Source organism: Dasypus novemcinctus, chromosome 1 (assembly GCF_030445035.2).
Source record: "Dasypus novemcinctus isolate mDasNov1 chromosome 1, mDasNov1.1.hap2, whole genome shotgun sequence".
Lineage (NCBI taxonomy): Eukaryota > Metazoa > Chordata > Mammalia > Cingulata > Dasypodidae > Dasypus > Dasypus novemcinctus.
In genome coordinates, this window is record NC_080673.1 from 47,472,914 (window position 1) to 47,499,533 (window position 26,620).

Genomic DNA, 26,620 nt, shown 5'->3' on the forward strand with positions numbered 1-26,620 from the left:
GCGAAAAAAGCACAGTCCACCCAGGAGTGATGCCGCACGCAAGGAGAGCTGATGCAGCAAGATGATGCAACAAAAAGAGACACAGATTCCCAGTGCCGCTGACAAGAATGCAAGAAGATCACACAGCAAATGGACACAGAGAGCAGATGGAGGGGGGCAGGGGGAAGGGGAGAGAAATAAATAAAAAGTAAATCTTTTAAAAAAAAAAAAGAATGCAGAGTCTTGAGGGCAGAATGTTCTAAGCAAACAGAATGTGCCGAGAGAGGAATAAACCGGCATATTCTATGGTCTGTAAAGTGACATAATGGCCAGAGGCTGGTGAGAAAGGGGAAGAATAGGATGACTTGGTGTTTAGAGGTAAGCAGGAGGCAGGCCACACAGAACCTTGTAGACCATGGATCAGCTTTTATTCTGAGTGCTACAGCATTCTATTGGAAGGTTTCAAATGAGAAAGTGATGTGGTCTCATTTATATCATTTATATTTGCAAATATTCTGTTTGAAGAATAGATGATAGAGGGGCCAGAGAAGACAGCTAAGAGACTACCTTGAATGCTAGTGTTGTGAGGTAGTAGTCCATTAGAGAGATATGAATGTATGCAGGATATTTTGAAATAAAAGCCCTCAGAACCTACTGGTGGTTAGGATGTAGAGTGAACTGGACAGAGAGTAAGAAGATTTCTGGGTTTTCAGTATGAGCTATCGGGTAATTGGTGGCAACATTTACTTAGCTGGAAAGAAACAGGTTAGGAGAAGAGGGGGAAATCAAGAGTATTTCACTTTATTTTATTTTTTGCCAGATAGAGTTTAAGATAATGAACATAAAGTTTCACAGAAAAGATGAAATGCCACATAAATATGATGACATTACTAGAGCAATAATGTGTGATGTGTATCAAGAACTGATATTTACTGCCATGTGTATGGCAATCAAGGAATGGGAAATACTAAGTCACTTTACTTGTCTTCAGGGAACTTCAGGAAATCCTGTTAGGTACATAAGACGTATGTATAAAATAGTAACCAACCAAAAGGGGGCAGCATCTGATTTTTCAGATGAATGGTGAAATGGTTATGGGGTAAGAGGTTCAGAAAGGTTGTGTACTCCAAAAGTGGAGAGTTCAAGATGAGGCATTAATGAGAGACAAAGATAAAAAATTTCATTAGGCCCAGATCATGGAAGGCCTGAACTACTGGGCTAAGGAGTTAGGTTTGAATCTACAGATGATGGAGAGCTCTTAAAAGTGCTAAAAAGGAGAAAAACATGCTAAAAAGTGATTATTAAGCAGGATTAATTTGGTACCATTGTACTGGGGATATTAATGGAAGAGTAGCACTTGCAATTTCAGTCTGCTAAATATAACAAGCCTACAGGTCTCAGTTTAGGATATTAAACTTGAAGGATTGTATACTTAGCCTAACTTAACTTACAGAAAGTTTATCCTAGCTCACTTTTTCTTGTTCCCCTCCCCGCTTTGAGAGTACACACTTATTTAACTTGAGGAAGTTGGAGATTCCTACCTCAGGATGGTGTTTAAGTCATTGAAATAAATATATTTCGATACATTACTCCTTACCTTGCTTTATTGAAGAAAAGAATGGATGTAGGGAGATGATTCAGCAAGCATTTGTGGTATCCAGACTTGAGCAAAAAGTATCTGAGTGGGAATGATGGAGGTAGTCATTAGAAGAATGGAAAGTTGGTTGTGGTGACTGATTTATGAGGAGCATGAGGAGAAGACATAATTACAAAGTTCCAAACTGGATCATTAAAAAAAAAACGTGTCCCACTGGCAAAAACAGATAAATTCAGAGGAGAAGTTGATTTGTTAGAAAACATATAAATTCAGTATTAGACTTGTTTAGTTTGAGGTAGCAGTCATAGGCAGCTATACATTTAGGAAAGGTAGTTAGCATTAGAAATGTAGATTTGAAAGTATACCTACTTTGGAAGATTTGTAAGTAAGATTGAGAGGAAGCCTGGTTTAAAAAAAATAGGAGATAAAAATCAAAATGATGAAGTACCATGATAACCAAGAAAATAGAGTGCCTTGAGAAGGAAGAAGGAAAGGAAAATGAGGTTGGGGAAAAAATACTGGATTTAGTGATTGGAAAATCACTGGGTGGTTTTAATATTACTGTTTTTACTAGTAGAAGGGCTAGAAGTCAGGATCCAGGGGAATAAACAGAGTGAGCTCAGTGTTTATGGAGGTAGAACACTTAAAGAAAATCAGCCTAATCAACAATGAAAAAGTAGGATTGTACATAGAGGAGGCAACAGTATTAATTTTGTTGTTAGTTATCTTTATTTGTGTATTGAGTTTTCTGCCTCCTTGAAGGCAAAAATAATGTCATGCTTTTTAAAATAGCTTTCTGTAATATCTACCTGTAGAAGACACTCTATATATTGTTTAGGGATTTTTTTTTCGTGAGGTACTTTGGACTAGGAATTGAACTTGGGACCTCATGTGTGGGAAACTGGTGCTCAACCACTGAGCCATATTGGCTTCCCTGAGTTGGTTTTTTCATTTGTTTTGCTTATTGCTTGTTTTTATTTTTTCGGGAGGCACCAGGAACCAAACCTGGGACCTCCCATGCCACATCAGTTCCTAGAGATTTTTTTTTTAAGTTAGGGAGACCTCTGTTTCTTTGTACGTAAAAGGACCAGAAGTGAAGGAAAGATTGAAAAAGCAAAGACAGGTTGATTTTTGCTTTAACTTAAAATAACCTAAGATTATATACACTTAACAAAATGATTAACCATTTCGATTATGTTTCAATGATTACACTCACTATGACTTGACTGTTTTTTGAATGATAAAATAAGAGCTTAAATTACTAAAAAACAAAATCATTCTGTTACGCTTGCTTAGAACCCATGCATTTGTATTATCTTCTAGACCATGTTGCTGAACATAGAATTATCTAAACTAACCAGGGCATGTGCATTAATAAACACTTCTATTTTAATTTTCTCAGCTCTGCTGTTTTAGAGTGAGTGTCATGAAAACTATTTACAATTGCATTTTCTTTTATTTTACAGTTTGCAGACAGTAGGTTGCATGCCTCCCCCTGTGTCTTCTGCAGTGATTTTAACCAAGGCAGTTGGTGGAAATGAGGTGAGTCATGGTGTTAACTTTTTCAAACATAAGTGGGTACTGTGCTTCAATGCCTGTTTTGAACATGAAGTAGTCATGTTGCAGAAAACCCATAATCACAGCAGAATTTGAAAGAAGTGGTTATATTCATGTATTAGGATGATACTAAAATTGGTTATGATGAATGGAATTTAGGATTTCAAAGAAAAGAGCAAAAGAAATGAATGAAGTAGAGATTTTATTTTTTAACCCAGTGGGAAACTGAGAGAAAAAAGACAGAGGAATCCAATGAAAAGGAGTTTTCATCCAAGATTCACAGACTTTGGCCACTGGTTAGTTCTTAAAAAAACTGTAACAAACAAACTCAATAGGAAAAGGGTCAATGTAAGTTTAATGGTAAATATCACATTGTATACTTTAAGTATGAACAATTTATTGGATGTCAAGTATACTTCATTAAGCCTCTTTTTTAAAAAAAAAAAGAATATAGCGGGTACTCAATAAATATGTTAAGAATGAATAAAGTGGGTAAAAATTAAAGTAAATAGTAGGAAAGCATAAGAATGTCTTTTGTCTTCATCCAAGAGGATTCTTTTTGAAGGAGCTATAAATCACCTATAAAGTTTCTGTGATAGACAATTGCAACTTCCATATACAAGTACTCTTATCACAGATACATGTTAAACTTTTTAAGAAATTGCCAGCTATTTTCCAAAGTGGTTGTACTGTTTTTTTAAGGGTTAAATGATGCAAATGATTTATTTTTCCTTTTTTAGTTACCATCTTTTTCTTTTCTTTTTTTATTATAGAAGTTGTGAGCTTGCAAAACAATCATGCATAACATACAGGATTCTCATTCATCACTTTACACCAATACCTTGTATTGTTGTGGAATATTTATTACAAATGATGAAAGAACATCACAAAAATATTACAGCTAACTATAATCCATAGCTTACATTTGACGTATTTTTGGTTGTACCATTTTATATCCAAACCAGCAATGTATGAGAGTTCCAGTTCTCCATATCCTTGTCAGTTATTGATATTGTTAGTCTTTTTTTTTTTAAAGATTTTTTTATTTATGTAATTCCCCCCCCGCCCCCCCCCCCCCCCGTTGTCTGTTCTCTGTGTCTATTTGTTGTGTCTTGTTTCTTTGTCCGCTTCTGTTGTCCGCACGGAAGTGTGGGTGGCGCCATTCCTGGGCAGGCTGCACTTTCGCGCTGGCCGGCTCTCTTTATGGGGCGCACTCCTTACGCGTGGGGCTCCCCTACGCAGGGGACACCCCTGCCTGGCGCAGCACTCCTTGCGTGCATCAGTGCTGCACATGGGCCAGCTCCACACAGGTCAAGGAGGCCTGCGGTTTGAACCGCGGAACTCCCATGTGGTAGACGGACGCCCTAACCACTGGGCCAAGTCCGTTTCCCTTGTTAGTCTTTTTAATAACAGCTATGCTAACATGTCCGGTGATATCTTGTGTAGGTGTTTTTTTAATCAACTCAACTTTTATTGAGTGCCTATTGTGCATCAGATACTGTGATCAATATTTTCCCAGTAAGAGAAGTTTTATTTTTTTCATTAGAGAAGTTGTAGGCTTACATAAAAATCATGCATAAAACAGAGTTCCCATGTACTGCCCTATTATTAACACCTTGCATTAATATGGCACATTTGTTACAATTCATGAAAGAACATTTTTACAATTGCACTATTAACTATAGTTCATTGTTTACAATAGGGTTCACTGTGTTGTACAGTCTTATGTTTCACTGTGGTTTTAATTTGCATTTCCTAGTGACTAATGAGTTGAGCATCTTTTCATGTGCTTATTTGCCATCCACATGTCTTTTGTGAAATGTCTATTCATACCTTTTGCTTTTTTTTTAATTGGATGGGTTTTCTTATTGTTGAATTTTGAGAGTTTCATATATTTTGGATACTAATCCATCAGATATGTGCTTTATAAATATTTTTTCCCACTTTGCAGCTTGTATTTTCATTTTCTTAACATTGTTTTTTTGAAGAACAGAGTGATAATAGAGGCAGTTAAAGGTGTTTGGAACCTGGATTGGTAAAAGATATGCTGACAAACTGAATAGGGGATATAAGAGAAAAAGGGGTTCAGGAATAACTCCAAGGGTTTTGGCTCAACACCTGGAAGAATAGGCATACTGATGTTGAGTTGTGTCCTAGGTGATAGTAGTTTTGGAGAGATTAGTCTGGGTAGGTTACACTATGCTGTGGTCACTAAAAACTGTAAAATCTCAGTGGCTAAACATGTAAGTTTATTTCTTGCTGATGGTACATGTTCCATTTAGGTCAATGGGGAAATCTTTTGCCATCATAAGGGAAACTTGAGAGATAGAAGCTCTACCATCCAGATGGAAAACAGGCATTTTGTTGCAACAGCAGGAAAACGGAGAAACACAAATGTGCTTTTCACTTTGGGTACAATTGGCCAGAACAAGTCACATGACTTCACCATGTGCTATCATTTATGTACCCTGAAAGAGGGAACTGAATAGTGGTGAACACTTGTATTGTCTACTATGTGGGTAAAGATCAAGAGTTTGTTTTTTGATGTAAGATGCCTATTAAATTATCCAAATATAAAGTTCAGTTAAATGATTAGTTAGGAGTCTGGGGTTTAGAGAGTGGTCTAGATTGAAAATGTAAATTAGGGAGATATTGCAACCCAGCTGCCTTCCCTGTTTCCTATATTAAACTACACTAACTTCCCCCTCAGAGAGTTGACATTCTTATTTTGAAGGGAGAGTGGGTCCGGCACTGTGGTTTGAACTGAATGAAATCCCTTCATAACTAATACCTTGTTCTGGAAGGCGATGATTCTGGAAGAAATAAACTTAGAAAATGAATTAAGCTTACAAAGACTTTAATATGTTCAATATTCTTCCGCATATGATCTAGAATAGAAATTATTATATTCATCAAGTATATAGGTACAGCACTTAGTACTAATTAATACACTAATCAAGCACAAATTCCTCTTTAAGCTGCAGTTAATAGATCTAGGCTCCAGGTTTGCAGTACCATATATGTTGTCTCTCCATGGTAGCAGGCTACAATGCCAATTGTATTTGTTTAAGTTCTACTTATATTACTGTGGTAATTATTGCTCCACTTAGTATGTTCTTCACACAGCCAGCATGTTGCAGCACTATTGGGCCTAGGGAGGCTCCAATGTTCCACCGGTCTGGTACACAGCACCTTTTCGCACAACAAATAGAGCCAGTCTGGAGGCAATGTAAATTGTAAATCTGGCCATATCAAGCCATTGCTGGCTGCCACAGGTGTTCAAAACAGCAACATAATTTCCATCCACTTCAGGAGCTTGTCCAGAGGTGCAGCAGATACTTTTATTGTTTTAGGGGTTGTGGTGACCAACCTAGCCAATCACTCAAATGGAGAGGCAGCATGCAGGGTTCTGGGGGCACAAGAAGTTTGACAATACTGAAGTTTACCTCTTAATTTTTTAATATACTTTCAAACACTTCCAATGCAATTTATAATGTATTAAATGAACTTAACTATTTTTATTACTTTACCTTTTACTTTTACACCTTTACCATGATTACGTTAACAGGTATTTTATTTTAGCAGTATTGGGAAAAACTACTTTTTAAACATTATTTTATGAAAACTCAAGATTCCCAATGGAATTAAGATTTTTTTCCTCCCCTACCACCACCTTAATATGCAGATTGAGGTGGCCTCTGACAGGTTTCCGTGATATGAAGTTACTTTTTGTTATCGTTATTACTTTAGGTTTCTAGTTAATAATGGCTTCCTGGAATTAGCCATTTAACTATTTTAGTTTAGAAAATGCTTTTGCAAACTTTCTATAGCTATAAGTTATTTTTACTTTAAAATAAGTTTATTAAATTACAGTTAACAACCTATGAAATTTACTTTTATCCATTTAAGACTTGTCTTGCATTCCTCATTTTTTTTGGGGGAAAACTAGTTATTTACCCTAGGACAGACCTTTTTTCCTAATTTTATTAAACACAAACTTAACAATCTTCATCATCTTAAAGATTTAATACATATACTGCTTGTTTATTTTATTAGTATCCTATAAACCTAGGGAGATTACACCTAAGCCAATAAAATTGGAACAATTATAGTTCATGCAAGAAATGCTCTTCCTTTTCCTCCCACCAAAGGAGGCTAAAACCTTTTTTTTTCTTTAATAAAATTGTGAATAACCTTAAAAGCATACTGACTGCCAGGTTCTGGATATATATTGTTTAATTTGTTTTAATCATAATTTAGAAAAGATCTTTCCATAGCTTTTAAGGACTTTTTCTTTACTTACTGAAATTTGGTAATTGAATTAATTACCCTCATTTTAAGGCTGTTAGAAGGTTTAAATTGGGGAATTACAGGACAAACTATGATTCTTAATTCCCTGGCCTAGTAGAGAAAAGTTTTAAGTTACATTTATATTATTCTATTTTGTTACATCTAGCCTTTTCCCTGTTTTTCCTCCTTTTCTTATCTGGGGAGGAGTCCATAGGGTTCCATGCCTTAGGGTCCTACCCAGAGGTGGTTAATACCCTCTGGACCTGGACTTGAAGCAGCCTGCAGAAACTAGTCCAAGCATATCTACAATCCAGGATCATTAACTTGGCGCAGGTGATCAGTTAAAGAATCTTTCATCTGCACCTATGTCAGGTGTATGTCCCTTTCTAACTAACTATTTTTCTAAGTGGCACACAGAGGCCTTTGCTACTTGTTCTGCCTTAGTAGCCACCTGTAAATCTCTTAATGTGGGCCATACTATGGCTGCCGCTCTCTGGCAGTCTCCCTTTTTCTTATTTAAATGCAGCTGCTCAGCCATCTGCTGTAACACAGCCAGTATACATACCAGAGACTTTTTGGACATCCCTGTATTCTCTCAGCGGTCCCCACTTGTCCTGGAGGGCAGCTACCTCTCCCCACATGGACGTTATAGGCCAAACCTGGGATTTCTCCCACGGATTCTCCCTTCCCGGAGATCATGTCTGCTACTGCCAGTGATCCTTCAGTCTCCTGGCTTGCTACTTGCCTGTTGTTGTTACAACCCAGCTCCTGAAGGGCACGGGTCAGGGCAGCAGCAAGACCAAAGGTCACACTTAGCACATAATCAGACATGAGTTTTATTTGTTGGGACTTATGGACTGGAGAGGGTCTTCAGCGGCGCCAGGCTGAAGAATCAAGTAGTGCACTGCAAACAGGTGCAAAAATGAGGGGCAATATATAGGGTCTTGGAACAAAGACATTTTATAGCAGAGTTACATAAATGTGGTCTGGTGATGTTATTGTAGGAAGGAATTGTACAGCCTGGAGAAAATTAGAATCTATGATGCCATCTGTATATTGTTCTTCTATAAAGAGGTTTGATACATTTTACCTTGTGTACTGAGGCATGGAGGCTGCTGGGAACTGTGGGCTGAGTTTCCCTTAGGGAGGGGAAGCCAGGGCAGGGAACCTACTGGGCTCCCACAGGAGTTATCAAGACTGAGCCCTGGAGCCCTTAAACATTGAGAGGTTAGGGTGGGGAAGCAGATATGGCTCAAGTGATTGGACTTCCACCTCCCACATGAGAGGTCCCGGGTTCAGTTCCTGGTGCCTGGAGAAGGTGAGCTGGCATGGTGGGCAGGCATGGCGAGGTAACACAACAAGATGATGCAACAAAAGAGAGACAAAGAGGAAAGACAGTGAGAGACATAACAAATCAGGGAGTTGAGGTGGCTCAGGTGAACGAGCCCTTTTCTTCCACATGGGAGGTCCCGGGTTCGGTTCTGGTGTCTCCTAAAGAGAAGACAAGCAGACACAGAGTGCACAGAGCAAATGGACATAGAGAACACAAACAATGGGGGGGGGGGCAGGTGATAAATAAATAAAATAAACCTTAAAAGAAAAAAGAGGTCAGGGTCATGGATTACCAGCTAAGGAGACAGAGCAAGCATTGCTAGTGAGATGGAAGGGAAAACAAGAGTGTGGTATCCTGAAGCCAGGTGTCCTGGAAGCCAAGTAAAGAAAGTGTTTGAAGAAGAGAATGGTCAGCTGGGTTAGATTTTGCTGATACCTAAGGTGGATTCTGAGAATTGCCTATTGGATTAAGCTAATCATGACCTGAGTGGTTTTAGTGGAGTGTTGCTGGGTGGGGTTGGGGGTGGGAGGATTGTTTGGAGTGGGCTCAAGAAAAAACAGGGAAGAGAGGAACTGGAGACAGGAAGTACTGGCACTTATTGAGTCCTTTATGAAAAAAGGGGATATGGGGAATAGGGCAGTGTTTAGCAGGAGATTTTTCTTTGAAGTGCAGATATTAGAGCATGTTTCCATCTTGATGGGAATGGTACTATTGATATGAGAAACAGTGAAAAATTGCTGGAGTGATATTTTTGATTAGGTCATAGAGAATGGGATCAAGTTTTATGAGTATAGGGCATGTCTTTCAATAGGTGCTTAGGTTTTTGTCCTTAGTAATAGGAGGGAAGGCAGCGTTGGGAACTGTAGATGCAATATAGATGGGTAGACTTGATGCAGGTATACTTGGGAGTTCTCTTCTGATGACTGTTATTTTCTTAATGAAGTAGGGATCAGGGGCAGCAGTGGAGGGTGATGATGACTAGGAGTTATTGGGGGTTTGAGGAGAGAGAGGGTGTGTAGTTGTCATTTTGACCAAGAGAAAGAATTACCTCCTGTGGTAAGATTGCCTCATGCCTTTAAAGTGAAGGCAGCTACTGTGGTTGTGTGCTTTCTCTTAGCAACATTTAGCTTCTTGGTGTAGGATTGGAATTGGCAGTTAGTTGGATTTAACCAGGTTTGCATTGTGTCAGGGAGTTATAGTGTCTGCTCTGTCTCCCTATTATTTTGAAAGAACCTGAAGAAAGAGCCTTTTTGGGTATAACAGAGACTTGTGTTAATTGGTTTAAAGATGTCATTTCTTTGTTTCTATTTTGATTTCCTCAAGAATTGTATAGGTTACATTGATTTAAAAGACAAAAATGCCTTTTTGTTTCCAGATGACTTTTGACAGAAGTTTAAAGTTCAGACATTTTCTTCACATTAGCATATAGCATTAGATTCTTCTTAAGTATATTTACATGTTCATTCCGTCATAGATATTTAAATTCTTTACATTAATATTCTGTGTTAATAATGTTGAATTAGGACTATCTCCGTTTTTTAAAATGTTGGTCTAGTTCTTAAATGCTTATATTTTGAAACTTCATGATTAGCAAGCATTTTTTATAGACCTGGGGAGTAAGATATAATTTTTCATGAATATTGAAAATTGAGCTTCAGAAACGAAGTTTGCAAAGTCCAGTTTGGTCACATTTTGTGATATAAAATGAATAGACTATTTTATATTTATGTCAGATTATGTGAGAAAGTGATCTGCAATTAGAGATATTAGATCATTGTAAGTTCTCTGTTTTTCTAAAATAATGCTTTAGGAGACCTGAATATAGATGTTTATTGAAGTACATGTAAATGGAAGATTAATCTTTAGTATACTATATTGGAAATGGTCTAATGTAAGGATGTAAAGTGAATTTATTTGTGTATGTAAATGAAAAAGTCAAAAACTTAGGTTCAGCATCATGTACAGTTTGATGAAGTTTCTGGTTTCATTTCTCTGTGATTCTCTGCTCTGTTTTGCACGTATCAGTTTTGTACTCAGGTGGCTTTCCACCTGATTAGACCTGTTACAGCACGTTTTCATCAGCACTGTCCTTTCAAACTATTTTTAGCAGTGGTTACGACATGTAAGAAAACATTTTTCCTTCTGAATTTTGTGTTACTAAACTTCATAGTTTATGCTTCTATATGCAATACACTTAAGAAAATGTGTGACTGTGCAGTGTGTTTTTAATAGTTTGGAGGATGTATTTCATATGATTATGCCTGCATACATCCTCCAAATATCTTGATTTTCAAAGTTTTTATATAATTTAGGAAGAAAATTTTTTTGCTATTACTTAGACACTTTTCATTTTAAATGCATTTGGGTAAAATTATTGATAATCAAAAGATTTTGTCATGAGTTGAACCAATTATTGCATCTTTTAACCTCACAACTTGTATATTGGTGATAAGTAGCCTTACTAAATTTTGTTACAGTTAAAAAATGATTTCTTTTTTTATTGCTTAGGTTATTTTTATTTCAGTCAGCCAATTAGAATTTATAATAATTTTTAGCAGCAGAAGGAACTCAATGTATGTGCATAACAATGTATATGCACTGTTATGCTAATGTATTCTTTAGGTTTTTAAATGAGACTGTTTTAAGGGTGTAGCTAACAGTCAGATTTTGTGACTTAAATTTTAAAGTACTTTATTTAAATCCTGGAAATCTGGTTCGGTTATTTTTGTGATTATTGTTTATTCATTCAAGTGTTTTAAATTTAGTTTTCAAAATTGTGAGGCTCTATGGACTACAGTTAGCAGTAATATTATGATGATGTTCTTTCATCATATGTAACGAATGTGTCACAACAATGTAAGGTGGTGGTGGGGAGGGCGATGTATGGGAATACTATATGATATGCATGATTGTTTTATTAACTCACAACTTCTCAGATAAATTTTTTTTTCTTTTAACCCTGCAAGGCTGTGGAATGTACTGTTGACATTGTCTGATTGGTGAGGTGGTGGAGTGTGGGTGTGGTATTTGCTTGTGTGTGTGAACTTGTAATTTCTTTTATAAATAATAGAAAAAATAATTAGATCCAGGGAACCCTGATTTCATTGCTAAATATAAGAAAGAAGTTGCATCAAAATTATATTTTATTCTAAAGTGGGAGATGTGAGATAGGAACACTTATTTTTCTGTTTAAAACCATTTGTTCAGTTTAAATTTCTCTTCCAAATGTAAAGTTCCATGGTAAAAATACAGTTTGTTTTCAAAACCTATGCAAAGGTTTTTATTGCCAAGGGAATAATTGTATTTAAATTCAAATAACATGTCTTAAAGTAACTACCACAGGGATTCTTCTTATGAAAGATGTTTCTGTTTTATGAGGCTGGAAAATTGTTCTATGTTTGGGAAGAAAGAGTTATGTGGTGTTCCTGCTGTTGGTAGAGATATTTCATTTCTTCATCATTTATGCAGAAAGCAAGAAAGGTAGAGTTTGAGGAAAGATGCACTATCTTCTTTTACCTCGATAATATTTTGCAAGCTGAAAACGGCAACGACTCAGCTGAAGGCTGTTGCCAAAAAATGTGAAGTATGTATGAGGTGTTAATTACCAAGTAAAGTTGCAAAGTTATGTAACTGTAGAATTTTGTAAGTCTAGGCATTAAACTGAGTAGGGGAGATATATAATTAATAATGTCTGTCTTCAAATCTCTGAAGGAAAAAAAAAGGAAAAGAAAGCATCTAAGAATCATAATAGATTAAAATCAGGGCAAGTTAAGAAAAAGTTTCCAGTAAGATTTGAGGGTAATGTTTTATGCTAAACTCTGTTATTTGTGTCTAAGTTTCCTTCACTACTAATAGCAGTTTACTGGTTGCAGAATGTTTATTTATGTTTGTTTGTTTGTTTGTTTAATTTTGTTTCTCAAAATATATGTCATGGAACACCTGTACCGCCATTACAGGGAGTGAGTAGAGAAATAAATAACCACCCTAGACCTATTGAATTAGAATGTCTGGTGGATGGGGCTCAGGAATCTGCTTCTTTTTAAAATTGTGAAGTAAATTATACTACGAAAGGTCTGTAAAACACTTATGTCCAACTTAAAGAGTAATAATAAACTGTGTATCCACTATCAGCTTTAAAAATAAAACGTGGTATTCAACCAGTAGTTATGTAAGCACTCAGTTTATGTAAGACATGTCTTCTACCTTAGGAACTAAAAAGTAGAGTATCATCTGGCACCTGTGTTCAAAAAACTTCTATTTTGTTTGATTTTACACTACTTAAAACCTCTATTTCAAGTTGTATACCTCCAAAAATAGGCAAAGATGGAGTGGAATAGCTTTGGATTATCCCTTATCATCAAATAATTGTTTTCCTATTTAAGTGTAGAAAAAATGATATTTAATCTGAGTTTGGTCCCTCCCAGCTGTGTCTGAGGAACCAAAACATCAAGTTAGGGATCTGGTCTGTTTGGTATTTGGAGGCATTAGGCTGATGTCTTGCCTAAACTGGAGTTAAGACTGTGTACTCCTTTTAATGTAAGCATATTTAGCTGGCATTTAAATTATATTTTAGTTAGAGGATTGATTTTAGAACCCTTTAGACATGCAGAATTCCAAACATATTTTAAAGAAACACTTTGACTCCAGGTATAGTAGAAAAGTGACAAGTTAAAAGTGTGTATGTACTTTAATCAATGGGGTTAGTCCCCAAATCTCTTCAAAGAAAATTTAAGACGATCTCCTGGGCAAAGAAAATTATTACACGTGGTGAACTCTTTAAGTCATAGATTAAGGTCATGGTGGTCTGAGTTTATTTAAAATTGGTTTTCTATCTGCTCGGAAGGCAAATGAAGGCACTCATTACTAACTTTAAAATGATAGCCATGAGAAGATTTTTGCTAGAGGTGAAAGATCAAGATCCTCACTGTCCAAATGGAGACTGAAAGTTCAATTTCTGGCTTATCAGGGGAGCATGAAACATTTCAGGGCTATTTTGCATTATCAGTAGGGAGTTGATCCTCCTAATCTAATGCATGAAGATAAGATTCATTGAAACATTTATAAAGGCTGTTAGGGTAGATCTAATCACCAGGGAGAGGAGGGAAATCTGTAGTAAGAAGGAAATCTGATCTGTCAGTCACTGTCTCAGCTTCAAGCAATCACTTGGCCTGTCTGTTCCTTGCTTTTCTTTTCGTTAAATGGGGATACTCCCAGGAAGTGGACTTGGCCCAATGGATAGAGCATTCACCTACCCCTGGGAGGTCCACAGTTCAAACCCCGGGCCTCCTTGACCCGTGTGGAGCTGGCCCATGCGCAGTGCTGATGCGTGCAAGGAGTGCCGTGCCATGCAGGGGTGTCCCCCATATAGGGGAGTCCCACACGCAAGGAGTGTGCCCCATAAGGAAAGCCACCCAGCACGAAAGAAAGTGCAGCCTGCCCAACAATGGCGCCGCACACACGGAGAGCTGACACAACAAGATAACGCAACAAAGAGAAACACAGATACCCCGTGCCGCTGATGAAGGATAGAAGCAGTCACAGAAGAACACACAGTGAATGGACACAGAGCAGAAAATTGGGGGCGGGGGGGGGGGGAGTTGGAGGAAGGTGAGAGAAATAAATAGATCTTTAATAAATAAGTAAATGGGGATATGGGGATACTCCTTTTTCTTACAGTAGAAGGTTAATGGCATCTAGGAAGAATCTCTCATCTGACAAAAAGATGTGACTGTCAATGATAAACCTTCTTGCAAGCAATCTCCAACCTTCTTAACTCTCTTGAAAATACAGATTTCCTTCTGTGACAGCTGAAAGAATAGAATTAGCAGCAGCAGCAAGAGATTTCATATTTATATTTTAAATTCATTTTCATCTTCTGTGTTGGGTTAGCATTCTTAGAAGCACTAGAAGGGTTGCCTTGTTTGTTTTTAAGCTGCTAAAAATTTTGTTTGAAACATCCCTAGATTTCCCAAGGTTTTTGTAACTTAGAATTCTCTCGTTTAATCCTTGAATGCTTCTCAAATTAGATTCTGTTTCCATCACCTTACCAAAAGTGTTCTCCTAATGGTTAGCAGTGATATCTAGTCACCAAATCAAGTGGCCATTTCACAGTTCTTACTCTTATGACTTAACTGCAACCTTTGACATCAGAGCTACTCATTTCCAACTTCCCTCTGCTTCCCTGCCACTATTCTCACCTAATGCTTTTCCTGTGTCTCTCGATACTCCTTTCTTCTTGTCTGGTTCCTTTCTCAACCCCATTGGAATGTTTTTCAGGGACCTGATCTTCAATTTTTAAAAAAAAATTCTAACCAGATTTCTGTTTCTGAGTACTTCTTCCTATAGTTGAAGCCTTAAGAGAAAAAAAAGATTTGTTTATTTATTCCTCCCACCTCCCTCCATTGTCTGCTCTCTCTGTCTATTTGCTGTGCGTTCTTCTGTGTCTACCTGTAATCTCATTAGGCGACTCCGGGAACCAATTCCGGGACCTTCTGGAGTAGGAGAGAGGTATTCATCCTCTTGCGCCACCTCAGCGACCTGGTCTGCTGCATCTCTTATTGTCTTCCTTTGTGTCTCTTTGTGTTGCATCATCATGCTGCATCAGCTCTCTGTGTGGGCCAGCACTCCCTGCACAGGGCAGCACTCCTTATGCAGGGCAGCACTCCCTGCGTGGGGCAGCACTCCACATGGGCCAGCTTGTGACATGGCCAGCTTGCCTTCACCAGGAGGCCCTGAGTATCAAACCTTGTACCTCCTGTATGGTAGACTGGAGCCCAGTTTCTTGAGCCACATCCACTTCCCATAGCTGACGCCTTTTGACCCCTACTTTTGGGTCCAACTCTGCTTCAGACATTAAGACCAGTTCTGCTTTTGGATGAGAGCTATTTAAACAACTCCAGCTAAACATGCTGTGACACAGCATCATCACCTTTGCTGCTAAGCCATCTCTGACCATGAGCAAAGGATATGTTTACTCAGGAATCAAAGCTGCTGTTTGATTCCAGCTTTTCATCATTACTTACCTAATCGTCCTTGGAAAGCCCTGGATCTCTTTGATCCTTGGTTTTCTCAATATGCGATGATATTTGCTTACTTATTTAATGGGCTTGTTTACAAGGTGTGAGGAAATCGTATGTGGAAGTACTTGTAAACTGAGATCACATATCAAACAAGCGTTAACATCAATATTGCAAAAGTTTGTCACTGATAAAATCACCTGGCATTTTGAGTCTTATTGCCATTGCTTTCTTAAGAATTTGATCATCTAAGCTTGCTCATTCACTCATTACTTTCATTCATTTAAAACAACTAATAAGGAGGTGATGACGGACAACCGCAATACCAAGGAACAGAGAGAGTCTACATTACAAGCAATAGAGTCCCACCCATCAGCCCTATAGGAGTGCAGGCCCCTTTTAATTATAGGTGGAATGGGTATTACCATCCCAGAATCCTAAGGGTTGAGGAATGAAGCATGGACTAAAGTAGACTTACTTGTATTCTACTATAGACTTATTGTGATTCTAGTAATTGAAGAAATTATATCATTGATGTGTAGGCAGCGGCCACTGGAGGTCCTGAGGGCAGGGAGAGGGAAAAACAGGTATAATATGGGGGTATTTTAGGGACTTAGAAATTGTCCTGAATGACATTATTGCAACAATAGATGCAGTCCATTATGTATCTTGCCATAACCTACAGAATTGGGTAGAAGAGAGTGTAAACTACGATGCAAATTTTAATCCATGCTTAGTGGCAATGCTCCAAAATGTGTTCATCAATAGCAATGAATGTATGAAGGATGTTGTTAATGTGGGCAATTGTGGGAGGTGTGGGGAGCAGAGCATATGGGATTCCCTATATTTCTTATGTGACATTTGTATAATCTAAGTAGCTTTTAAAAAATAATAAAAAATAGGAAAAAAAATGTTGAGTGCTTGGCTATAGTATCTTCATGGACTTTTCAGTTTAATAAGTGATAAAAACAGATATATAGTAAATTGCAATATAAGATGGCTTGTGCTTAAATTTCTAAGAGATTGATAACCCCAGTTTATTCATTGGTATTGTAGGTCATCAATATTTTTTATTTTATTTTATTTATTTTATTTTTATTTTTTTCTCAATGTTTTTGTGTAAATATTTCCTGCCATGACATGGAATACTCATATCAAAGATCCATTATAACCCCCGATAGGAAATAAAGGGTAATGAGAAGCCAAATTAGTAATTGAAAGATTGCTTTGGGAATTTAAAGCCATATAAAGGGAACTCAATTTGCAGATTTGCAGGATGTTTGCCGTAGGTTGTTAAGCCTGAAAACCATCCCAGTTCCATTCTAACAAACAAATAAACGAACAAACAAATGACCTTTGAAAGACTTAGAGAGACAGTGTCTCTCTTGAACAGGTCTAAAGAAACACTAATAATTTGTTATAGTTCACTTTTCATTAACTCAATATCAGAACATCAGCCTATATTATGACTAACATAAAAGAGTTTTTAATATTTTGGTTTATTTTGATTAGTGACATTTCAAATATCTGATTTCCTTTTCAGGGGTCACTCTGGGCCCATTAGTGATTTTCTTTGTCCTTTAATAAAGAATACAGAACAATTTTGTATAAAATACATGATTTCCATATACCACTCTTATCACTAACACCTTGCATTGGTCTGGAACATCTGTTACAATTGATAGTAGCACATTTTTATAATTGTACCATTAATTAAAATCTGTGTTTTAACTTAGGGCTCACTGTTTGTGTAGTGTAGTTCAATGGATGTTTATTTTTTATTCTGATACTATGTATGCAATCTAACATTTCCCCTTTTAATCATATAAATATATTTCAGTGTTGTTCTGCATTCACAATGTTATGCTACCGTCACTACCATCTGTTAACAAAACATTTCCATCATTTCAAAGAGGACCCTGCATTTTAAACCTTAACCTCCCATTCCCTATCCCTACCATTTCCCCTGGTAACCTATATCCTAGATTCTGACTCTGTGAGTTTACTTATTCTAATTATTTAAAATCAATCAGATTGTACAATACTTGTCCTTTTCTATCTGACTTGTTTCACCTAACATGTTGCTTTCAAGATTTATCCATGTTGTTAAATGTATCAGGACTTCATTGCTTTTTACAACTGAGTAATATTTCATTTTAGGTATATATGACATTTTATTCATCCATTCATGGGTAGATAGATGCTTGGGTTGCTTCCATTTTTTGGCAATTGAGAATAATGCTGCTTTGAACATCAGTGGGCAAATATCTGTTCAAGCCTCTGCTTTCAATTCTTTTGGGTATATACTTAGTAATAGGATTGTTGGACCATAGAGTAGTTCTATATTTAGCTTTCTGAGGAACTGCCAAACTTTCTGCCACAGTAACTGTACCATTATTTATTGCCACCAACATTGAAGGAGAGCTCTATTTTTCTGCATCCTCTCCAACACTTGCTATTTTCCTTTTTTTAAAATAGCAGCCATTCTAATAGGTATGAAATAGTATTTCATTGTTTTGATTTGCATTTCCCTGATGGCTAATGATGTTGAGCATCTTCTCATGTGCTTTCTGGCCATTATATATATCTTCTTTGGAGAGATGTATGTTCACACCTTTTGCCCATTTTTTAATTGGTTGTTTGTAATTTTGTTGTTAAGTTGAAGAATTTCTTTATATATACTAGATATTAATCTTTATTGAATATGTGGTTTCCAAATATTTTCTCCCTTTGTGTAGGTTGCCTTTTTTCTTTCATGATAAAGTCCTTTGAGTAACCAAAGCTTTTTAAAAAAAATTTTAATATAATTCTATTAACCTATTTTTTTCTTTTGTTGCTTGTGCTTTGGGTATAAAGTCTAAGGAACGACTGACTAACACAAAGTCTCGCAGATGCTTTCCTACATTTTCTTCAAGGCGTTTGATAGTTCTAGCTCTTATATTTAGGTCTTTGATCCATTTTGAGTTGACTTTTATATAGGGCATGAGGTAGGGGTCCTCCTGTCCTTTTCTGAAAATGGAGATCCAGTTTTCCCAGCTCCATTTGTTGAAGAGACTATTCCTTCCCAATTGAGTAGTCTTTGCCCCACAAAAATCAGTTGATCATAAATGTGAGAGTTGATTTCTGAGTTCTCAATTCTCTTCCATTTGTCTATATGTCTGTCCTTGTGCCAATATCATGCTGTTTTGATTACTGTGGTTTGGTAATGGCTTTTCTTCTCCTCCTTTCCTTCCCCCTTCCCCCACCCTGCTGTTTTTGCTGACTGTATCCATTTGCTGTGATCTTCTGTATCTATTTCTCTCTCGCTTGCTCTGTCTTTTTTTTTTTAATCTTCCTTTCTCATTTTTTCTCCTCTAGGGTTCACCAGGATTCAATCCTGGGGACCTCTAATGTGGAGAAAGATTCCCTGTCAACTGTGCCACCTTAGTTCCTCGTTTCTGCTGTGCTTCACCTTGACTTTCCCCTTTGTCTCTCTTTTTGTTACATCATCATCTTGCTGCATGACTCGCTTGTGTGGGCACTGGCTCACTGCATGGGCACTTGGCTTACCACGTGGGCACTCAATTCACTACATGGGCACTTGGCTCACTGCATGTATACTCAGGTTGCCGTGCAGGCATTTGCCTGGCTTCACAGGCACTCAGCTCACCTCCCAGGGGCTCAGCTCACCACATGCGCACTGGCTTGCCACACAGGCATGCTTTCTCTCCTTCTTTCTCACCAGGAGGCCCCAGGGATCGAACTTGGGTCCTCCCATATAGAAGGTGGAAGTCCTATCACTTGAGCCACATCTGCTTCCTGGTAATGGGTTTTAAGATTGGGAAGTGTGAGTCCTCTGACTTCATTTTTTTTCAGTTTTGCTTTGACTAGTTAGGGTCCTTAATACTTCCATATAAGTTTGATTAGTTTTCTACAAAGAAGGTTGTTGGTATTTTGATTGAGATTGCATTGAATCTAAAAGTCACTTTGGGTATTATTGACATTTTAATATGGAATATCCTTCCATTTATTTAGGTCTTCTTTAATTTTTATTGACAATGCTTTTTACTTTCTGTGTACAAGTCCTTTGCATTCTTGGTTAGATTTATTCCCCCATAATGGACTCTTTTAGTTGCTATTATAAGTGGATTTTCCCCTTGATTTCTGCTCAGATTGCACATTACTTGTATATAGAAACACTATTGATTTTTGGGTATTGATCTTATTATTCTGCCACTTTACTGAATGGATTTGTTAGTGCTAGAAGCTATGTTGTCTATTTTTTCAGGATTTTCTGTATGTAGGGCCATATCATCTGCAAATAGGGAAAGCTTTACTTCTTCCTTTCCATTTTTTTTTCTTTCTTAATTTCTCTGGCAAGAACTTCTAATACAATGCTGAATAACAGTGGTGTCAGTGGGCATCCTTGTCTTGTTTGATCTTAGAGGGAAATATTTCAGCTTTCACCATTAAGTAGGGTGTTAGCTGTCAGCCTTTCATATTTGTCCTTTCTCATTTTGAGGAAGTTTCCTTCTATTGCTAGTGTTCTAAATGCTTTAATCAAGAGAGGGTACTGGATTTTTCAAAAGCCTTTTCTGCAGCAATTGAGATGATCATGTATTTTTTTCTTCATTCTGTAAATGTGATGTATTGTATTAATTGACTATTAGTGATTTTGAAGAAACACACTGTGATGGTTAGGCTAATTTGTCAACTCAGCCAGGTAATTGTGCCCATTTGTTTGGTCAAGCAAGCACTGGGCTAACTGAAATACAAGGGCCTTTATGGACTTCAGTCACCATTGACTTTACTGTGGTACTAATCGTAAATAGCTGATTACGATTACATCAATCAGAGAGATTGCCATCAGCAATGAGTGATGCTTTATCCAATCAGTTGAATTCCTTAAAAGGGAAAGTGATTCCAGCATTGAGTAAGAATTTCCCAGCTTGTCTTTAGACAGCCAGTGTCTCCCAGAACTCGAAGAACCTTCACTGGACTTTCATTGGAGCCCCTGGTTGCAGCCTGCCTGTGGATCCTAGACTTGTGCATCCCCATGGTCATGTGAGAGACTCTTATAGAATTGTATACTATTGAGCAGATATCTCTTGTTGATTCTGTTTCCCTAGAGAGCCCTGACTAATACAGCTTGGTACCAGGAGTAGGGTTTATGAGGAACAGAGTCTTAAATATGGGGGGTCTGAGGTGGTTCTGGGAGTTTTGGAATTGGCTTTCTACTCTAATTGGACTCAAGGGTACTGATGACTTCCTTTCCAGCAATGAAGAGGCTGCTAACAGTCCATGGCACAAGTTGGCAATTGAGATATGCAAAATATCATCACTGGATGCCCCTACTTCCTCGCTTATTAGAAGCAAAGATCTGGGTGAGAATGTTTTGTGGAGACAATATAATGATGTTGGCTAGCTCCTCCTAGATACTCTGAATACTGTTACAAAAGAAAGAGATGAGTTAAAAGCTTCGAATTTGAAACTTAATTCCTGCATGAATGATGTGAAAGGTTCTATTTGTGCTCTGAAAGAAAATCTTGTCTCCTGTAGCCACAATCTTGAAATATCTGAGAACCAAACTCAGACTCTCATTGTACGATAGTGGAGTTATAAAGGAAACTAAAATTTCAGCCCTGCAGGGTTTCTGCAGTTCAAGTGAAGGCATTGATTGGAAAGGAGTGGAATCCAGAGAATTGGGATGGAGACATATGAGATGATGATAATATTGATGGAGACATTGGAACCCTGAATTCTGCTGAGACTTTACCAGATAAGCCTGCCATGGCCTGCCCTGTGGAGACCATGTATCATCCACCCTCCAGCCTGCCCCAGGGACGTCTGAAACCACTTCCAGTCCTGGGGTGGGTACCAGCCAAGCTGAAGCCTGCCCTGCCCAGCTTCTGGCCTACCTCAGTGAGTATGGACCTCCTCCCAGCCCTGAGACATATACCAGTCAAACTCCAGCATGCACTGCCAAGCCTCCAGTCTGCCCTAAGGAAACTGCCTTCCAACCCCTGCCTGAAGAGATTAATCTTGTCTCACCAGAAGAAAATGCAAGGGAATGCCCTGAGGTCATTACCTTGCAAGGCATTTCTAATCCTTCTCCTTACCATCCCTCTTGTCTTCGAGACTTATTACTAGACTAAAATCACAAGCCCCCAAAGGTGAAATACAAAGTATGACCCATGAGGAAGTAAGGTATGCTCAGAAAGAACTGCATGAGTTTTCTAACTTATATGGACAGAAATCAGGGAAATATGTGTGGGAATGGATATGAAGGGTATGGGATAGTGGTAGAAGGAATATAAAGTTGGATTAGGCTGAATTTATTGATATGGGCCCACTAACCAGAAATTCTGGATTCCATGCTGTAGCTCAAAGGGTTAGAAGGGCTCTTAACAGTTTGGTTGGCTGACTGACAAATGAACCAAAAGATGACCTAGCATGTCTGAGGTTGAGATGCCTGATTTGCCCTGGTATATGGTAGAAGAGGGAATTCAAAGGCTTAGGGAGATTGGAATGCTAGAATGGATTTACCATTTGAGAGCTGCCCACCCACCCCAGGAATGTCCAGAGGACACACTTTTAACCCGGACTGTGAGAGCTCTGTTTGCTCTTCTCTGTAGTCCAGATATTACTGTAGGGAGGGCTGTGATGGAATTAGAATCTTTAAACATTATGGGGATGATTGGATGTCAGTCTGGTAAAAGTCAAGTATTGGCAGTTAATCTCCAAAGTCAAGGTGGGCATGGCTACCGCAATGAAAGGTAGATTCAAAAATGCACTCAAAATAGTCTGAGTTGCATAGAGTTATGGCGTTGGTTAATACATCATGGTGTACCTAGAAGTGAAATAGATGGCAGTCTACTACATTTCTTCTGGATCTGTATAAACAGAAGAGTTTTAGGTTGAGTGAACAAAATCTTAACTCAAATTACACGGAGAATCATGGCCCCTTAATCAATTCCCAGACTTGAGACGGTTTACAGACCCAGAGCCCTTGAATGAGGAGAAGGCCAGGTCTCCTTGGGGAAGGATCCTGTTAAACTGCCCAAAATTTATACTGTTAATCTTCCTCCTACCTTTCCCCAAGGAGATCTATGGCCTTTTGCCAGAGTAACTGTGCATTGGGGAAAAGGAGATGATCAGACATTTTGGGGATTATTAGACACTGGCTCAGAATTAATATTCCAGGAGACCCAAAACATCATTGTGGTCTACCAGTCAGAGTAGGGGCTTATGGAGATCAGGTAATTAATGGAATTTTAGCTCAGGTCCATCTTACTGTGGGTCCAGTGGGTCCCTAGGCCCATTCTGTGGTTATTTCCCCAGTTCCAGAATGTATAATTGAAATAAACTCCATAACATTGCATCTCTAACTTGTGGTGTTAGGGTTATTATGGTTGGAAAGGCCAAATGGAAGCCACTAGAACTGTCCTATTTAGCAAAATAGTAAACTAAAGCAATACCAGATTCCTCGAGAGATTGGAGAAATTCGTGCCACCATCAAGGATTTGAAGGATGCATCTTCACATCCTTGTGATTCCCACTACATCCCCATTCAATTCTCCTATTTTGCCTGTATAGAAAACAGATGGATCTTGGAGGATGACAGTAGATTATCTAAACTTAAACAGGTGGTGACTCCAATTGCAGCTGCTGTCCCAGATGTGATATCATTGCTTGAGCAAATCAACACATTCCCTGGTACCTGGTATGCAACTGTTGATTTGGTGAATGCTTTTTTCTCAATTGCTATTAGTAAGGACTACCAGAAACAGTTTTCTTTCAGCTGGCAAGGCCAGCAATATACCTTCACTCTCCAGCCCTATGTCATAATATTGTCCACAGGGATCTTGATTGTCTCTCCTTTCCACAAGACATCACACTTGTCCATTATGTTGATGATATCATGTTGATAGGACCTAGTGAGCAAGAAGTAGCAAAGACTCTATAGACTTTTTAGTAAGGCATTTGCATGAGAGAAGATGGGAGATAAATTCAACTAAAATACAAGGTTCTTCCACCTTAGTGAAATTTCTAGATGTCCAGTGGTGTGGGACATGTCAATATATCCCTTCTAAAGTGAAGGATAAGCTGTTGCACCTGCACCTCCTACAACAAAAAAGAGGCACAACTTTAATTGGTCTCTTTGGATTTTGGAGACAATACGTTCCTAATTTGTGCGTGCTACTCCGGCCCATTTACCAGTTCACCAGAAAAGCTGCTAGTTTTGATTGGGGAACAGAACAGAAGAGGCTCTGCATCAGGTCCAGCTGCTGTGAAAAGCTGCACTACCACTTGAGCCATATGATCCAGCAGATCCAATGGTGCTGGAAGTTTCAGTGGCAAATAGAGATGCTGTCTGGAGTTTTGGCAGGCCCCTAGAGTAGAAGCACAATGCAGACCCTTAGGATTTTGGAGCAAAGCCCTGTCATCACCTTCAGATAACTATTCCCCTTTTGAGAAACAGCTTTTGGCTTACTACTGGGCCTTAGTAGAGACTGAACGCTTAACCATGGGCCATCAAGTTACCATGAGACCTGAGTTGCTTATCATGAGCTAGGTATTGTCTGACCCACCAAACCATAAAGTTGGGCGTGCACAGCAGCACTCCATAAAATGGAAGTGTTATATATGAGATAGGGCTCTAGTGGGTCCTGAAGGCATGAGTAAGTTAAATGAGGGAGTAGCCCAAATTCCCCTGGTTACCACCCCTGCCATGTTACCTTCTCTTTCCCAGCCCACTGCTTTGGCCTCTTGGGGAGTCCCTTACAATCATTTGACTGAGGAAGAGAAAACTTGAGCCTGGTTTATAGATGGTTCTGTACGATATGCAGGTAACACCCAAAAGTGGACAGCTGCAGCCCTGCAGCCCCTTTCTGGGACATTCCTGAAGGACAGTAGTGAGAGCAAATCCTCCCAGTGGGCAGAACTTCACGCAGTGCACCTGGCTGTTCATTTTGCTTGGAAGAAGAAATGGGCAGAAGTGTGTTTGTACCTGATTCATGGGCTGTTGCCAGTGATTTAGCTGGATGGTCAGGTAATTGGAAGGAACATGATTGGAAAATTGATGGCAAAGAGGTCTGGGGAAGAGGAAAATGGATAGAACTTTTTTTGAGTGGGCAAAAACCATGAAAATATTTGTGTCCCACGTGAGTGCTCACCAGAGGGTGACTTCAGTAGAGGAAGATTTTAATAATCATTTGGGTAAGATGATTTGCTCTGTGGCTGATGCTCAGCCTCTTTCCCCAGCCACTACTGTTATTGCCCAATGGGCTCATGAACAAAGTGGCCATGGAGGTAGGGATGGAGGTTATGCATGGGCTCAGCAACATGGACTTGCCCTTATCAAGGCTGATGTATTAGTCAGCCAAAGGGTTGCTGATGCAAAATACCAGACATTGGTTGTTTTTTTAAAAGGATATTTATTTGGGGTTGGAGCTTATGGATACCAGGCCATAAAGCATAAGTTACTTCCCTTACCAAAGTCTATTTCTTTGTGTTGGAGCAAGATGGCTGCCAACATCTCCAAGGGTTCAGGCTTCCTGGGTTCTTCCTTTCCTCAGGCTTCTTTTTCCTGGGCTCAGGGTTTCTTTCTTCCTGGGGCTTGCTTCTGTTTCCTCTGTGAGCCTACTTCCTGGGGTTCCAGCTTAAGATTTCAGCATCAAACTCCAACAGCAAAACTCCAACATCAAAAACCCTTAATTCTGTCCTTTGCCATGCCTTTTATCTGTGAGTCCCCACCCAACAAAGGGTGGGGGGTCAATGCCCTACTGGCACAAGAGGTTTACATAATTACTTAATCAAGTAAACCTATGAATCTAGTATAATCTAATATGCCCAGAGGAAAAGATCAGTTTAAAAACATAATCCAGTATTTCTTTTTGGAATTTATCAATAATATCAAACTGCTACAGCTGACTTGTGTACAGCTACTGCTGAGTGCCAATCTGCCAGCAGCAGAGACCTACACTCAGCCCCTGATATGACACCATTCCTTGAGGTGACCAGCCTGCTACCTGGTGGCAGGTTGACTACATGGGACCACTTCTACCATTGAAAGGGCAGTGATTTGTTTTAACTGGAATAAACACATACTCTGGATATGGGTTTGCATTTCCTGCATGCAATACTTATTCTAAAACTGCCATCCATGGACTTACCAAATGTCTTATCTACCACCATGGCTTTCCACAAAGCATTGATTCTGATCAAGGACTCAAATGCACAGCAAATGATGTGTGGGAATGGGCACATGCCCATGAAATTCACTGGTCTTATCATGTTCCCCATCTCCCTGAAGCAGCTGGATTGATAGAACAGTGGAATGCCCTTTTAAAGACTCAATTATGGCGCCAACTAGGTGGCAATGCCTTGCAGGGCTGGGGCAGTGTTGTCCAAGTGTCTGTGTATGCTCTAAATCAGCATCCACTCTATGTTGATGTTTCTCCCGTAACTAGGATCCATGAGTCCAGGAATTAAGGGGTGGAAATGGGAGTGGCATTGCTCACTATTACCCCTAGTGACCCACTAGGAAAATTTTTGCTTCTTGTCCCTGCAACCTCAAAGTCTGCTGCTCTACAGGTTTTAAACACAGCAATGATTCTCGTTGAACTGGAAGTTAAAACTTCCACCTGGCCCCTTTGGGCTTCTGGTACCTCTGAATCAACAGTTCAAGACAGGAATTAATGTACTGGCTGAGGTGATTGATCCTGACTTTCAAGGGGAAATAGGTCTGCATCTACGGGGATAAAGAAGAGTTGGCCTGGAATTCAGGAGATCCTCTAGGGCATCTCCTAGTACTGCCATGTCCTATTATTAAAGTCAATCCTATGATTAAAGTCAACAGCCCAGTCC

The 26,620-nt window shown here is 38.8% G+C and overlaps 1 protein-coding gene across 7 annotated transcripts in view; it reads left to right on the forward strand.

Moving 5' to 3' along the window:
• Nucleotides 1–26,620, forward strand: part of SLC10A7 (solute carrier family 10 member 7) — a 278,259-nt gene that overhangs the window by 17,032 nt on the left and 234,607 nt on the right. For all 7 annotated transcript variants that reach the window (XM_004456494.4, XM_023588241.2, XM_004456498.5 and 4 more), the window contains exon 4: nucleotides 3,043–3,118. In XM_004456494.4, the coding sequence (XP_004456551.1) occupies nucleotides 3,043–3,118 (76 nt within the window). The remainder of the gene's footprint in view (nucleotides 1–3,042; nucleotides 3,119–26,620) is intronic.